The 13,712-nt window shown below is 42.4% G+C and overlaps 1 protein-coding gene across 3 annotated transcripts in view; it reads left to right on the top strand.

Moving 5' to 3' along the window:
- Positions 1 to 13,712, top strand: part of HMCN1 (hemicentin 1) — a 924,522-nt gene that overhangs the window by 685,721 nt on the left and 225,089 nt on the right. For all 3 annotated transcript variants that reach the window (XM_073642974.1, XM_073642975.1, XM_073642976.1), the window contains 2 exons: positions 1,389 to 1,559; positions 3,427 to 3,576. In XM_073642974.1, the coding sequence (XP_073499075.1) occupies positions 1,389 to 1,559; positions 3,427 to 3,576 (321 nt within the window). The remainder of the gene's footprint in view (positions 1 to 1,388; positions 1,560 to 3,426; positions 3,577 to 13,712) is intronic.

The following is a 13,712-nucleotide window of genomic DNA, read 5'->3' on the forward strand; positions in this document are numbered from 1 at the left end:
ATCATGTTTTCTGTCATGCGATTTTCTTGTGTAAATACGGTTGAAAAAAAATCATTTAGCATATTGGCTTTTTCCTCATCCTCATCCACCATTTCACCCAGACTATTTTTAAGGGGGCCAACACTATCATTTTTTAGTTTTTTACTATTTATGTAGTTAAAGAATATTTTGGGGTTATGTTTACTTTCTCTGGCAATAATTGTCTCTGCCTCAATCTTAGCTGCCTTGATTTGGTTTTTACAGAATTTATTTAATTTTCTATATTTATTTAATGCCTCATCACTACCTACTTGCTTTAGTTCTCTAAATGCTTTCTTTTTGTCACTTATTGCGCCCCTTACAGCTCTATTTAGCCATAGTGGTTTCCTCCTATTTCTAGCATGTTTATTCCCATAGGGTATATATTGTACACAGGTCCTATTCAGGATGTTAATAAATGTCTCCCATTTGCTTTGTGTAGTTTTATGTCTCAGGATATCGTCCCAGTTTATTGCACTAAGATCATCTCTTAACCGTTGGAAATTTGACATCCTGAAGTTTAGTGTCCTTGTAACCCCTCTACTACACATCTTATTAAAGGTTACATGAAAACGTATTATTTTGTGATCACTATTACCCAAGTGACCCCCAACTCGCATATTTGATATGCGGTCTGGCCTATTGGTTAATATTAGGTCTAGCAGTGCCCCCCTTCTTGTTGGGTCCTGAACCAGTTGTGAAAGGTAATTGTCTCTCATAGTAGTCAAAAACCTATTACCTTTGCTTGAACTACAGGTTTCTGTCCCCCAATGTATTTCAGGGTAGTTGAAGTCTCCCATAATAATGACTTCTCCTTGAGTCGCTGCTTCATCTATTTGCTTTACGAGGATATTCTCCGCTACTTCCATTATTTTTGGAGACTTATAACAAACTCCTATCAGTAATTTATTATTTTTTCCCCCTCCCCTTATCTCCACCCACAGGGACTCTACATTTTCATTAGATTCACATATATCCTCCCGCAAGACAGGTTTTAAGGATGATTTTACATATAAACACCCACCCCCCTCGCTTGTTTGTACAGTCATTTCTGAACAGACTATAGCCCTGTAAATTAAGCTAACTGAATTTTGGCATGTATATAGAGATAAAACCCTTAACTTACAATGTTACATCTGGCCACTACTGTAGCTGATAACAGCTGATTGGTGGGGTCCTGGGTGTCTGTGAACTGATATTGATGGTCTATTCAAGGTCATCAATATTAAAGTATTTGACAACCCCTTTAAGCGCCTAAAACACAGCTTCCTGAAATGTTGTCTCACTGTACTGATATTCATTATTTTGCATTTCTAATAGGAAAATTATGTAGAGAACTCTAATGCTGTACATTCTATTTTGACTTACAGTTGATGGTAATTGGGGTCCATGGGAAGCCTGGAGTAAATGCTCTGCTACATGTGGTGGTGGCCAACAGACTCGGACCCGCTTGTGTAAGCATCCCATGGAATCTAACAGTGTCCGCACATGCCCAGGGGATGCCACCCAGCTTCTGAAATGTAATGTCCAAGCTTGCCAAGGTATGACCATTGACTTACCAGTACATGCGTATGATACATTGTAAAATTCTCCTATGTCTGTCCACAAAGATCAGCCATTTACACCCTACACATTTTAATTGCATGTAAAAAGCTGCTGACATTTCAAGTGTTTTTCATAATATTTTTTTTTTAATTGTGTTAAGTGGAACCATTTATTTTGTAGACCATTGCCTTGATTCATCCAAACTGTTGTGAACAACACTGATCTGGATTGAAGGGGTTGTTTGGAGTTAGACACTCCTGACTCATTAAGAGGCACACTCCTCTCTTACTCAATCCGTCCACCATGACTGAAAAGTGGTGTGCTCCTCCCCACAAATTTTATTCCAGTCTGGGACTGCAATAAGATTTCTGTCATGATGTACACCACAGCTCATTATGAATTAGATGAGCTGTGGCATTACGCCCCTATTCTGCCCCAGTTTGGTTGAGCTGGGTGAAACTAGTGCAAAAATGCCAAAATTCACAACATTTTAGCACAATCTAAAGTTTCACAAAAATTTTGCAACTTATCAAAGTATTTTCTGCTAGATTTCTGGCAAAAACACTTTGATGAATCAGGGCCCATGTGCTTCACAATTCTTTCTATGACTGCATCTATTCTATAACTAAAAACATAATTGACTAATTCTGTATTTGTTGTAATGCTATAGTGGATTGAGGAGACAAAAGGAAAGAAAATTGACAAATATTTATAATTTTAGTATGGACTTTTAGTACAGATGGTGAGATGTAGACATCATATCTGGTAAGGTCTGGACATTAGCTTCGTCTTTCTGAAGAGGCCACAGTAGAAAAACCTAGGGTAAAAGCTTCATCACCAAAACACCAAAAATAAATTGCTTTGTATGCAGACTTTCAGTAATTTGCTACAGATGGCAATATATTATGTGGCCACATCAATTTTAAAAAGCTTTTAAATATGACATTTTTGTGCTAATATTCATGGCATGTATTAGAGCCATTGTGTAATAAATGCGGAGTTGCAAATTCTGCACTAGCAATAGTGAATTTCAAAGTGCAGAATGCTCCAGGCTGAAGCTTCTTTGGGGCTGAGGCTTGTGGATGTCCACACGTGATGGACAATATCCGTCACAGAGTTTGTTCCAAATCAACTGTAAAATCAGCATGTAAAGGTTGATGTCCTTCTGCGGAAAGAAGCAACAAGCTGCAGATCTAAAACTCTGCACCAAATGTCAATTTCAAGGTAGAAATATTATATTTTTGCAGTTTTTGGATGAGAGTTGTAAATACAATATGTCACAAACTTTGCTTCTAATGTTATATGCTGTAGATTTTGCATCTGTAAAGAAAAACAGCAAATGTGAACGTACTCTTAGAATAATTTGCTTTAAAGCAAATGTAAAATTAGAAAATGACCCTTTGTTTAATAAAATGTCTCTGTTTATTTAAACTTGTGATAATCTTACAGAAAAAAATATTGAAATGTTGCAATTTTCACACTGAGCTCCAACACAGGTTGACATTTCTGTTTTCCATTATCATCACAGGCAGGATTAGAATGAACGGTCATATATGGATAACACAGGATCACACCATTCACAATAGGTGATGGAAACAGCAATCCCCCCCCCACACACAATGACCTTTACAGAAATCACAGAACATGCCTAAAAATCGGTGAAACAGTCCGTATAACTAGATTTTAATGATATTCTGAACAGTACATTTTTCTATATGTTTTAAAATGATCTTACTACCATGCAGCACCTGCCATGCCATTGGACTATATATTAACGGCTTTTTTTCTTCCTTCCTCTTAAATATATAATCAGACTTTTCTTTCACTATTTTTTATCTTTTGTTATCATCTTCCTTTGTTTAGGTGGAGCTCAGTTCATTAGAGGAACTCTAGTCGGAACCATCAATGACCTTGACTTTGGCATTGCATTTCTTAATGGCACAATAAGCAGCTCTCCTGATTCACAAAGTAGCATAATAAAGGCACAATATAACAACATCCCCAAAACTCTAGGTAAGAGAAGTAAAGCTTTTCTTTATGAATCTATTTTACTTTTTTTGATGATATAGCTAACAAAAATATCTACAGTGCTTGGCACAACACTTTTATCCAAGCAATGCTACCAGATAAAAATTAGGTCAAAAGGAATTTATTTTTCTTCACTGGTGTCATTGTTTCTCTGTAGGATGCCTAATTGGACCAGTAAAATATAGGGGCAATTATGACAGACATTAGGCACTGCTTTGCACAACTGGAAGCATAGTGGGAAAAGTATACCACTATGTGGGTCTGATTTCTTTTGTAGTCACTGACTGACTGACATTAGGTGGTCAAGAGACATAACATTTAGAGAGAGGAGAATTTGTAGATTTTTTTTAAATCCACATTCAGCAAAATGTGGATTTTTTTGTAATTAGTTTACTTGCAGATTCAGGAAAATGACAGATGGCCTGCATCTTGCTGAACCATAAAGGGCCATCAAAAATTTAAAAATAATAAAATATATTTACTCACTTTACCACTCACCCTTCCGGTCTGTCCTCTCAATGCCCCCCGGTGCTGTCCTTGCTGCATCTCCTCACTATCGCCGCAAGTGCTAAAATCCCAGGCTTCTTCATGAAAAGCCAGTACTTATGGCTCTGATGAGGTCCATGACTGTTCTGCACATGCAAGTATAAGGTCACAATGTGTGCTGTGATCTTACACACGCATGCACAGAACTGATTTCAGTGCTTGCGGCAGTGATGAGAAAATGCGACGAGAACTGGAGAGTGGTAAGGTAGGTATAAGTATTTATTTAACTTTTTACATATTGTGTTTATTATGCTCCGGGGACTATAGAGAACACGGAGCTTAATAAGGGACATTCATTTCATTAAGAACAAATTCACTGCGAATCAAATTTCCCAGAAAAATCCATGGGATTTAACAAATTTAAAAATTGCCAAATTTGGTAATTTCTAATGGCATTTTCTGCATATACAGTATTAGTATTTGATACACTGACAATTTTTCGTTTTCCCACCTACAAAGAACGGAGAGGTTTGTAATTTTTATCGTAGGTACACTTCAACTGTGAGAGACTGAATGTTAAAAAAAAATTCAGAAAATCACATTGTATAATTTTTACAGAATTAATTTGCATTTTATTGCATGAAATAAGTATTTGATACAATAGAAAAACAGAACTTAATATTTGGTACAGAAACCTTTGTTTGCAATTACAGAGGTCAGACATTTCCTGTAGTTCTTGACCAAGTTTGCACACCGTGCAGCAGGGATTTTGGCCCACTCCTCTATACAGATCTTCTCCAGATCTTTCAGGTTTCGGGGCTGTCACTGAGCAACATTGAGTTTCTGCTCCCTCCAAAGATTTTCTATTGGGTTCAAGTCTGGAGACTGGCTAGGCCACTCTAAGACCTTGAAATGTGTCTTACGGAGCCATTCCTTAGTTGCCCTGGCTGGTGTTTCAGGTCATTGTCATGCTGGAAGACCTAGCCATGACCCATCTTCAATGCTCTTACTGAGGGAAGGCGGTTGTTGGCAAAAATCTTGTGATACATGACCCCATCCTTCCTTCAATATGGTGCAGTCATGCTGTCCCCTTTGCAGAAAAGCACCCCCAAAGTATGATGTTTCACACACCATTCTTCATGGTTGGGACGGTGTTCTTGGGGTTGTGCTCATCCTTCTTCTTCCTCCAAACACAGCGAGTGGAGTTAATACCAAAAAGTTCTATTTTGGTCCCATCTGACCACATGACCTTCTCCCATGCATCCTCTGGATCATCCAGATGGTCATTGGCGAACTTCAAACAGGCCTGGACATGTGCTGGCTTGAGCAGGGGATCTTGCGTGCCCTGCAAGATTTTAATCCCTGACAGCTTAGTGTGTTACTAATGGTAATATTTGAGACTGTGATCTCAGCTCTCTTCATGTCATTGACCAGGTCCTCTCATGTAGTTCTGAGCTGATTCTTGACCTTTCTCAGAATCATCCTTACCCCACAAGGTGAGATCTTGCATGGAGCCCCAGACCGAGGCAGATTGACAGTCATTTTGTGTTTCTTCCATTTTCTAATAATTGTGCCAACAGTTGTTGTCTTCTCACCAAGCTGCTTGCCTATTGTCCTACACAAGTCGGCCCTGTATAAGCACAAAGCAAGAAAAACTTGTTGAAAGACTGGACACTGTCAAAATCAGCTGCAATATACCAACTCCAGAAGCATAATCAAACAAAGAGGAATAGAGGAGCTAAATGGTTAAAAACAGTGAATAATTTTATTATATCAAAAAGTTTAACATCACATTATAAATATCATAGCATAGATGAACAGAGGTGCATGATGTCAGAAACACACAGCACCCATTGTCCCGCAAAGCCGTACCCACTGCATGGAGATGTAACCAGTGGGATTAGGAAAACTGAGTAAGGTGAACAAAGTAAATAAATACAAGCTGTGGGCAATAATAGTATGCATTTAAAAGCAGCAGTCTGCGGCAACAATAGAATGTGCCCATAGTCAAATAAAATATCAGAAACCTTCCCAGGAACTAAATTGGAAGGGCCAAAGGGTGCTGCAAGACAGAGATCTGTGGTAGAAAAGCCTCAATGCACGTTTCGCCTGAGGATTGTTGGCTTTCTCAAGAGGCTGGATGCTATGATCCAATTATTTATGATGTGATGTTAAACTTTTTGATATAATAAAATTATTCCGTTTTCTACCATTTAGCTCATCTATTCCTCTTTGTTTGCCTATTGTCCTGTAGTCCATCCCAGCTTTATGCAGGTCTGTAAATTTGTCCCTGGTGTCCTGAGAAAGCTCTTTGGCCTTGGCCATGGTGGAGAGGTTGGAGTGTGATTGATTGAGTGTGTGGACAGGTGTCTTTTATACAGGTAACGAGTTCAAACAGGTGCAATTAATACAGGTAATGAGTGCGGAGTAGGAGGGCTTCTTAAAGAAAAACTAACAGATCTGTGAGAGCCAGAATTCTTGCTAGCTGGTAGGTGATCAAATATTTATTTCATTAAAAAAGGCAATTTAATTATTTAAAAATCATACAATGTGATTTCTGGTTATTATTTTTAGTCTCTCACAGTTGAAGTGTACATACAATAAAAATTGCAGACCTCTCCATTCTTTGTAAGTGGGAAAACTTGCAAAATCGGCAGTGTATCAAATACTTATTTTCCCCACTGTATGTGTGTATGAATACAGTGCTGGCCAAAAGTATTGGCACCCCTGCAATTCTGTCAGATAATACTCAGTTTCTTCCTGAAAATGATTGCAATCACAAATTCTTTGGTATTATTGTCTTCATTTAATTTGCTTGCAAGGAAAAACACAAAAGAGAATGAGGCGAAAATCAAATCATTGATCATTTCACACAAAACTCCAAAAAAGGGCCAGACAAAAGTATTGGCACCCTCAGCCTAATACTTGATTGCACAACCTTTAGCCGAAATAACTGCGAACAACCGCTTCCGGTAACCATCAATGAGTTTCTTACAATGCTCTGCTGGAATTGTAGACCATTCTTCTTTGGCAAACTGCTTCAGGTCTCTGATATTTGAAAGGTGCCTTCTCCAAACTGCCATTTTGAGATCTCTCCACAGGTGTTCTATGGGATTCAGGTCTGGACTCATTGCTGGCCACCTTCGAAGTCTCCAGTGCTTTCTCTCAAACCATTTTATAGTGCTTTTGGAAGTGTGTTTTGGGTCATTGTCCTGCTGGAAGACCCATGACCTCTGAGGGAGACCCAGCTGTCTCACACTGGGCCCTACATTATGCTGCAAAATTTGTTGGTAGTCTTCAGACTTCATAGTGCCATGCACACGGTTGAGCAGTCCAGTGCCAGAGGCAGCAAAGCAACCCCAAAACATCAGGGAACCTCCGCCATGTTTGACTGTAGGGACAGTGTTCTTTTCTTTGAATGCCTCTTTTTTTTCCTGTACACTCTATGTTGATGCTTTTTCCCAAAAAGCTCTACTTTTGTCTCATCTGACCAGAGAACATTCTTCCAAAATGTTTTAGGCTTTCTCAGGTAAGTTTTGGCAAACTCCAGCCTGGCTTTTTTATGTCTCGGGGTAAGAAGTGGGGTCTTCCTGGGTATCCTACCATACAGTCCCTTTTCATTCAGACGCCGACGGATAGTACGGGTTGACACTGTTGTACCCTCAGACTGCAGGGCAGCTTGAACTTGTTTGGATGTTAGTCGAGGTTCTTCATCCACCATCCGCACAATCTTGCATTTAAATCTCTCGTCAATTTTTCTTTTCCGTCCACATCTAGGGAGGTTAGACACAGTGCCATGGGCTTTAAACTTCTTGATGACACTGCGCACGGAAAACACAGGAACATTCAGGTCTTTGGAGATGGACTTGTAGCCTTGAGATTTCTCATGCTTCCTCACAATTTGGTTTCTTAAGTCCTCAGACAGTTCTTTGGTCTTCTTTCTTTTCTCCATGCTCAATGTGGTACACACAAGGACACAGGACAGAGGTTGAGTCAACTTTAATCCATGTTAACTGGCTGCAAGTGTGATTTAGTTACTGCCAACACCTGATATGTGCCACAGGTAAGTTACAGGTGCTGTTAATTATTGTTGAGCCACCCCCGTAGTGTTCGAGTTCGGTTCGGTACGTCGAACACCGGTATGTTCGCCGAACTATTCGTCGAACACCGTTAAAACCAATGGCAGGCAAACAAAACCACATAGAAACACATAGAAAACACCTTCAAAGGTGTCCAAAAGCTGACAAACTGCTCAGAAGACACAACTAACACATGGAAAAGTGACAAGTACATATAGTCATGCGAAAAGAAAAGAGGTGGAGGAGTAAAAGGAGGGGGAGACACAGATATAGGCATGTCATGCCCTTCTAAAACCAAAAAAGTGCGAAGCCGACACGGCAAGTCCGTTCCTGCCCGTGCGACCTCCGTTTCGCCGGGTTTGTGCTAGAGCAGCGGTGGACCCTGACGGCCAGCCCCCCTCTCCCAATACTGGTGCCTGTCCGCTGATGGGTCAAGCGAGCCCCCCTGCGGTGGAGGCAGGTCTAATCTTTTTAATTTAAATTGTCTCTCTTATTTGAATGAGTACACTTTAAATCCTTTTACAAGGATCTATTGAAGGGCAAGTCTCATGCCAGCAGCCGTGGTAATTCCAGCTCCAGTAGCGTCCACTAAAGCTGCTGCAGTTAAAAAGCTTTTATAAGGATCGAGCTTGGTGGTCCACCGCAAGGTGTCCTACCGCCAGTCCCAGCCCCTGTGCCTTGGGGTGCCTCTCCGATGCTCTTCACTGAGTGTCCCGGGGGCCCGAACCATTTCCTTTGAAAAAATTAAAAGTCCAAACTACAGGTGGTGTAGCTTGCTTAACAGCTGGGATAATCCGCTGACTAGCAGACACTGCTACTAGGCACAAAGTATTTCCTGGGCTAGATGCAGTTAAAAATTTGTAATTAGATACTCTCATTGGATGCTGAGAAAGCATTCCATAGAGTCTCCTGGCACGCCATATATTATTTTCTTAAAAAGCTTGGGGTAGGGGTCTAGGGGACCCTTTTATAGCCAAAATCACGACCCTGTATCGCAATACGTCACCTAGGCTGAAGATAAATGGAACATTTTCATCACCTTTCATAATCACCAATGGGACAAGGCAGGGATGTCCTCTGTCCCCTCTCTTATACATCCTAGTGACGGAGCACCTGCTCTCATCAATTCGCCATAACCCCAATATTAGGTGGATTGAGGTGGGAGGCACCGAGTACAAGTGCTCTGCATTTGCTGATGATGTCCTAGTATATATCACTCAATCACATATATCCATCCCTGCTGTTATGGCTGAAATAGATCACTTTGTTACATGGTCAAATTTTAAAATCAATGCAGCGAAGTCTGAGGCTCTCGATGTTTCCCTCCCCAAATCCATACAGCATTCCATTCAGTCCAACTTTCCCTTTGCCTGGCCCTCACAGATTATCAAATACTTAGGAATTCGTATTCATAGAGACCTCTACAGTCTGTTATCTTAATTTTGGGTCCTTTATTGAACAACTCCATACAGACCACGGTTGGCAAGTTAGAACTGTAAGATTCACTACGTGAACCACTAGTGTTTTGTGGAAAAGCACATGTACACTGTGTTCCAAATTATTATGCAAAAAGTGTTTAGGAGTGATAAGGTAAGAATTTTTTTGTTTGTCAGTTAAACTCATTGATGGTGATGTGTGTCAGGGCTCTTTATATCACTGTAAGCAATTGCAGACACCTGTGCTAATTAGTTTGGCAGGTGTGTCCAATGAAAGGCAAGACTACTTAAGAAGGCTGTCCCACATTATTAAGCAGCCTACATTTTCTGCCAAAATGGGAAAGAAAAAGGATGTGTCGGCTGCTGAGAAGCAACAAATTGTAGAGTGTTTAGGTCAAGGCATGACTACAATCAACATTGCCAAGACATTTCATCGTGATCATCGCACAATCAAGAGGTATGTAGCTGATTCACAGTACACACGTGTGCGCGCTGATAAGGGAAAATTGGGGACTCTTTCCTACAGGCAATTACGTCAGGTTAAAAGAGCAGCGGCAAAAAAGCCTTGTCATAGCAACAGACAAGTTTTTGAAGCTGCTGGTGCCTCCAACGTCCCCCAAACAACGAGATTCAGGGTCCTTCAGAGGTTTGCAGCTGTGCGTAAGCCATCCTGTCGACCTCCTCTATCCACTGTACACAAGCAGAAACGGCTCCAGTGGGCCAAACAATACATGAAGACTGACTTCAAAACTGTTTTGTTCATCGATGAGTGCCGTGCAACGCTCGATGGTCCAGATGGATGGAGTGGAGGATGGCTGGTTGATGGACACCCCATGCAAACACGGCTACGGCGCCAACAAGGAGGAGGTGGAGTAATGTTTTGGGCTGGAATCATGGGGAGAGAGATAGTCGGCCCCTTTAGGATCCCTGAAGGGGTAAAGATGAACTCCATAATGTATGTGCAGTTTCTCAAACAGCACTTCCTGCCATGGTTCAAGAAGAAGAACCGTGTATTCCGCAGCAAGATCATTTTCATGCATGATAATGCACCGTCTCATGCTGCTCATAACTCATCTGCATCTCTGGCTGATATGGGCATAAAAGGGGACAAACTTATGGTGTGACTCCCATGCTCCCTTGACCTCAACCCCATTGAGAACCTCTGGAGCATCATCAAAAGGAGTGTCTATGATGGCAGGAGGCAGTTCACATCTAAGCAACAGCTCTGGGAGGGTATTCTGTCCTCATGCAAAACAATTGAAGCAGAAACCATCCAAAACCTGACAAATTCAATGGGCGAGAGAGTTCAGAAGCTCCTTTCGAACAATGGGTCCTATGTGCAAATGTAACATCACCTAGAATAAAGTTTGGAGTTGAAAACTGTTTGATTTCAGTTTCTAATAACCTGCTAATGCTTATAATTTCAAAAATGACCATTTTTTTGTTCTTTAATAAAATGAAAAGGTTGATCGAAGAGTGTGGGGGATCTAAGAGTGTGGCAACCCAGTATTCAGGATTATTTCGAATTCTGACAATCTGAGGGTCATGTTGCAGGTAGTGCAGCAAGAAGGCACTCATGTGTCTTGCGCATCTAGGAGCCCCAAAATTATTTTCCGGGCTAGATGCAGCTAAAAATTATTAGTAATTTTAAATCTGGTGGAGTTTAGTATAGATGGCCTAATAGAATCAGTACTGCACACTGCTACAAGGCCCAAATTATTTTCCAGCCAAGATACAGATAAACATGATTAGTAATTTGAAAGCTTAAAACGGTTGGTGAGCTGATTTTAACAAATCATCAAGCTTTTACTCTCCCCAGGATGACACAGGGGTAGAAAAGTCTTTTCGGATCCATGATTTGTACATCTTTATGAACGTGAGTCTGTCTACATTATCAGTGGAGAGCCGCGTGCGCTTATTTGTCAGCACACCACCAGCAGCGCTGAACGCACGTTCAGACAGAATGCTGGCTGCGGGGCATGACAAGATCTCCAAGGCGAAACTGGCTAGCTCCAGCCATTTATCCAGATTGGAAGCCCAAAAAGAGCAAGGGTCCAGTGACAGTCATGGTTTACTTGGAGATACTCCTGTACCATCGTCTCTAGGCGTTGACTATGTGTCAGACTTCTTGTCTCCTGTGGCATTGCAAAGGATGGGCTAAAAAAGTGGTGAAATGATTCCGCAAAATTGATGTTACCAGCAGATACTGTGTTTCTGTTACGTTTTGAGTGCTGAACACTTGACGGTGCCACGGTTGGCAAGTTGGAACTGTGAGATCCACTACGTGCACCACTAGTGTTTTGTAGAAAAGCACAGGTAAGATTCTGCAACAGTCTCTGCTGATACTCCTGCATGCGTGCATCTCTTTCTATGGCAGGAATAATTTCTGCAAATTTACTTTTGTACCAGGGATCTAACAGTTTGGCAACCCAGTAGTCAGGATTATTTCTAATTCTCACAATTCGAGGTTCAAGTTGCAGGTAGTGCAGCAAGAAGGCACTCATGTGTCTTGCGCATCCAGGAGCACCAAGTCCCTGTTGTGTTGGTGGCGAGGTAACAATCATGCTTCCTTCCTCTGCCCTCTCCCCCCAACCTCGCACAACAGAAATGTGATCAAGGTCTCCCTCATCTGATGAGTCTTCCATCAGTTCGTCCTCCACTTCTTCCTGGGCTCCTGCACCTTCCTCACTAGTTTGGCTGCTACCATGTGCCCTGGTAAAACCATCTCCCCCACCCTCACATGCCTGCCGCCTTGGTGCTGCCGACCGTCTGGACCTTGCAGATGTTAGCCCTTCCGCATACAACTCCTCCTCCTCTACTTCCTCCACCTCCTCTTGTGCCACCACCTGACTCCGAATTCTGTTTAACATGTGCTCCAGCATGTAAATCACCGGAATAGTCATGCTGATAATGGCATCGTCAGCACTAAACATCTTCGTCGCCATTTCAAAACTGTGCAGAAGGGTGCATAGGTCCCTGATCTGAGACCACTCCTCCAGCGTGATTTTCCCCACCTCTGGATCTCGTTGGCTCAGGCTATACATAAGAACGTATTGCACCAGGGCTTGTCGGTGCTGCCACAGTCGCTGCAACATGTGCAGAGTTGAATTCCACCGGGTAGGCACATCACATTTTAGCCGGTGAAGTGGCAGGCCCACTTAGAGATGTAAGTCGCTGAGCTGCGGGATGCGAACGGCGGAAGTGAGCACACAGCGACCGTGCCCTCTGCCGAAGGCCATTTAGTCCGGGATAGTGGGCTAAAAATTGCTGGACAACCAGGTTCAACACGTGAGCCATACAAGGCACGTGTGTGACATTTCCCCGGCGAAGGGCCGCACCCAGGTTTGCAGCATTGTCGCACACGGCCTTCCCTGGTTTCAGGTCCAGTGGAGACATCCATTCATGAAACTGGTTCTCCAGAGCTGACCACAACTCCTCAGCTGTGTGACTCACATTACCTAGACATTTCAAAGTAAAAACTGCCTGATGACATTGAGCCCTGCTGCCAGCATAGTAAGGAGGTGTGCAGGATCCCTTCTGCGCAGTTAGAAAGCTTGTGGCATGACCAGACAGGCTTTGGGTGCAGGTGGAGGACCGAGAGGAGGTTGAGGAGGCAGAAGCAGTGGAGGAACTTCGAGATAAAGAGGATTGACGCACAACTCGTGGGGACGGCAAGGCTTGGACAGCAGCCCCTTGTCCTGCTGTCCCCATAGTTACCCAGTGCCCAGTCAGTGACATGTAACGCCCCTGTCCATGCCTACTTGTCCAAGTGTCTGTGGTGAAATGCACCCTGTCACACACAGAGTTTCTCAAAGAAGTGTTGATGTTGTGTGCGACATATTGGTGGAGCGCAGGCACACCTTTCTTTGAGAAGTAGTGCCGACTGGGCATCTGGTACTGGGGCACTGCGACGGACATAAGGTCTCGAAAATCCTCTGTGTCCACCAGGCGGAAAGGCAGCATTTCTGTAGCCAAGAGCTTGCAGATGGTGAAATTCAACCTCTTAGCTTTCTCATGGCTAGGAGGAAATGGTCTTTTACTTGTCCACATCTGAGGGACCGAGGACTGGCTGTTGTGCTTAGACGGAGTTGAGAAGGGTGTCCCTGGAAAACAGCCGGTC

The sequence above is a fragment of the Phyllobates terribilis genome, unplaced genomic scaffold, assembly GCF_046119375.1.
Source record: "Phyllobates terribilis strain yellow unplaced genomic scaffold, ASM4611937v1 Scaffold_8__6_contigs__length_399053987, whole genome shotgun sequence".
NCBI lineage: Eukaryota > Metazoa > Chordata > Amphibia > Anura > Dendrobatidae > Phyllobates > Phyllobates terribilis.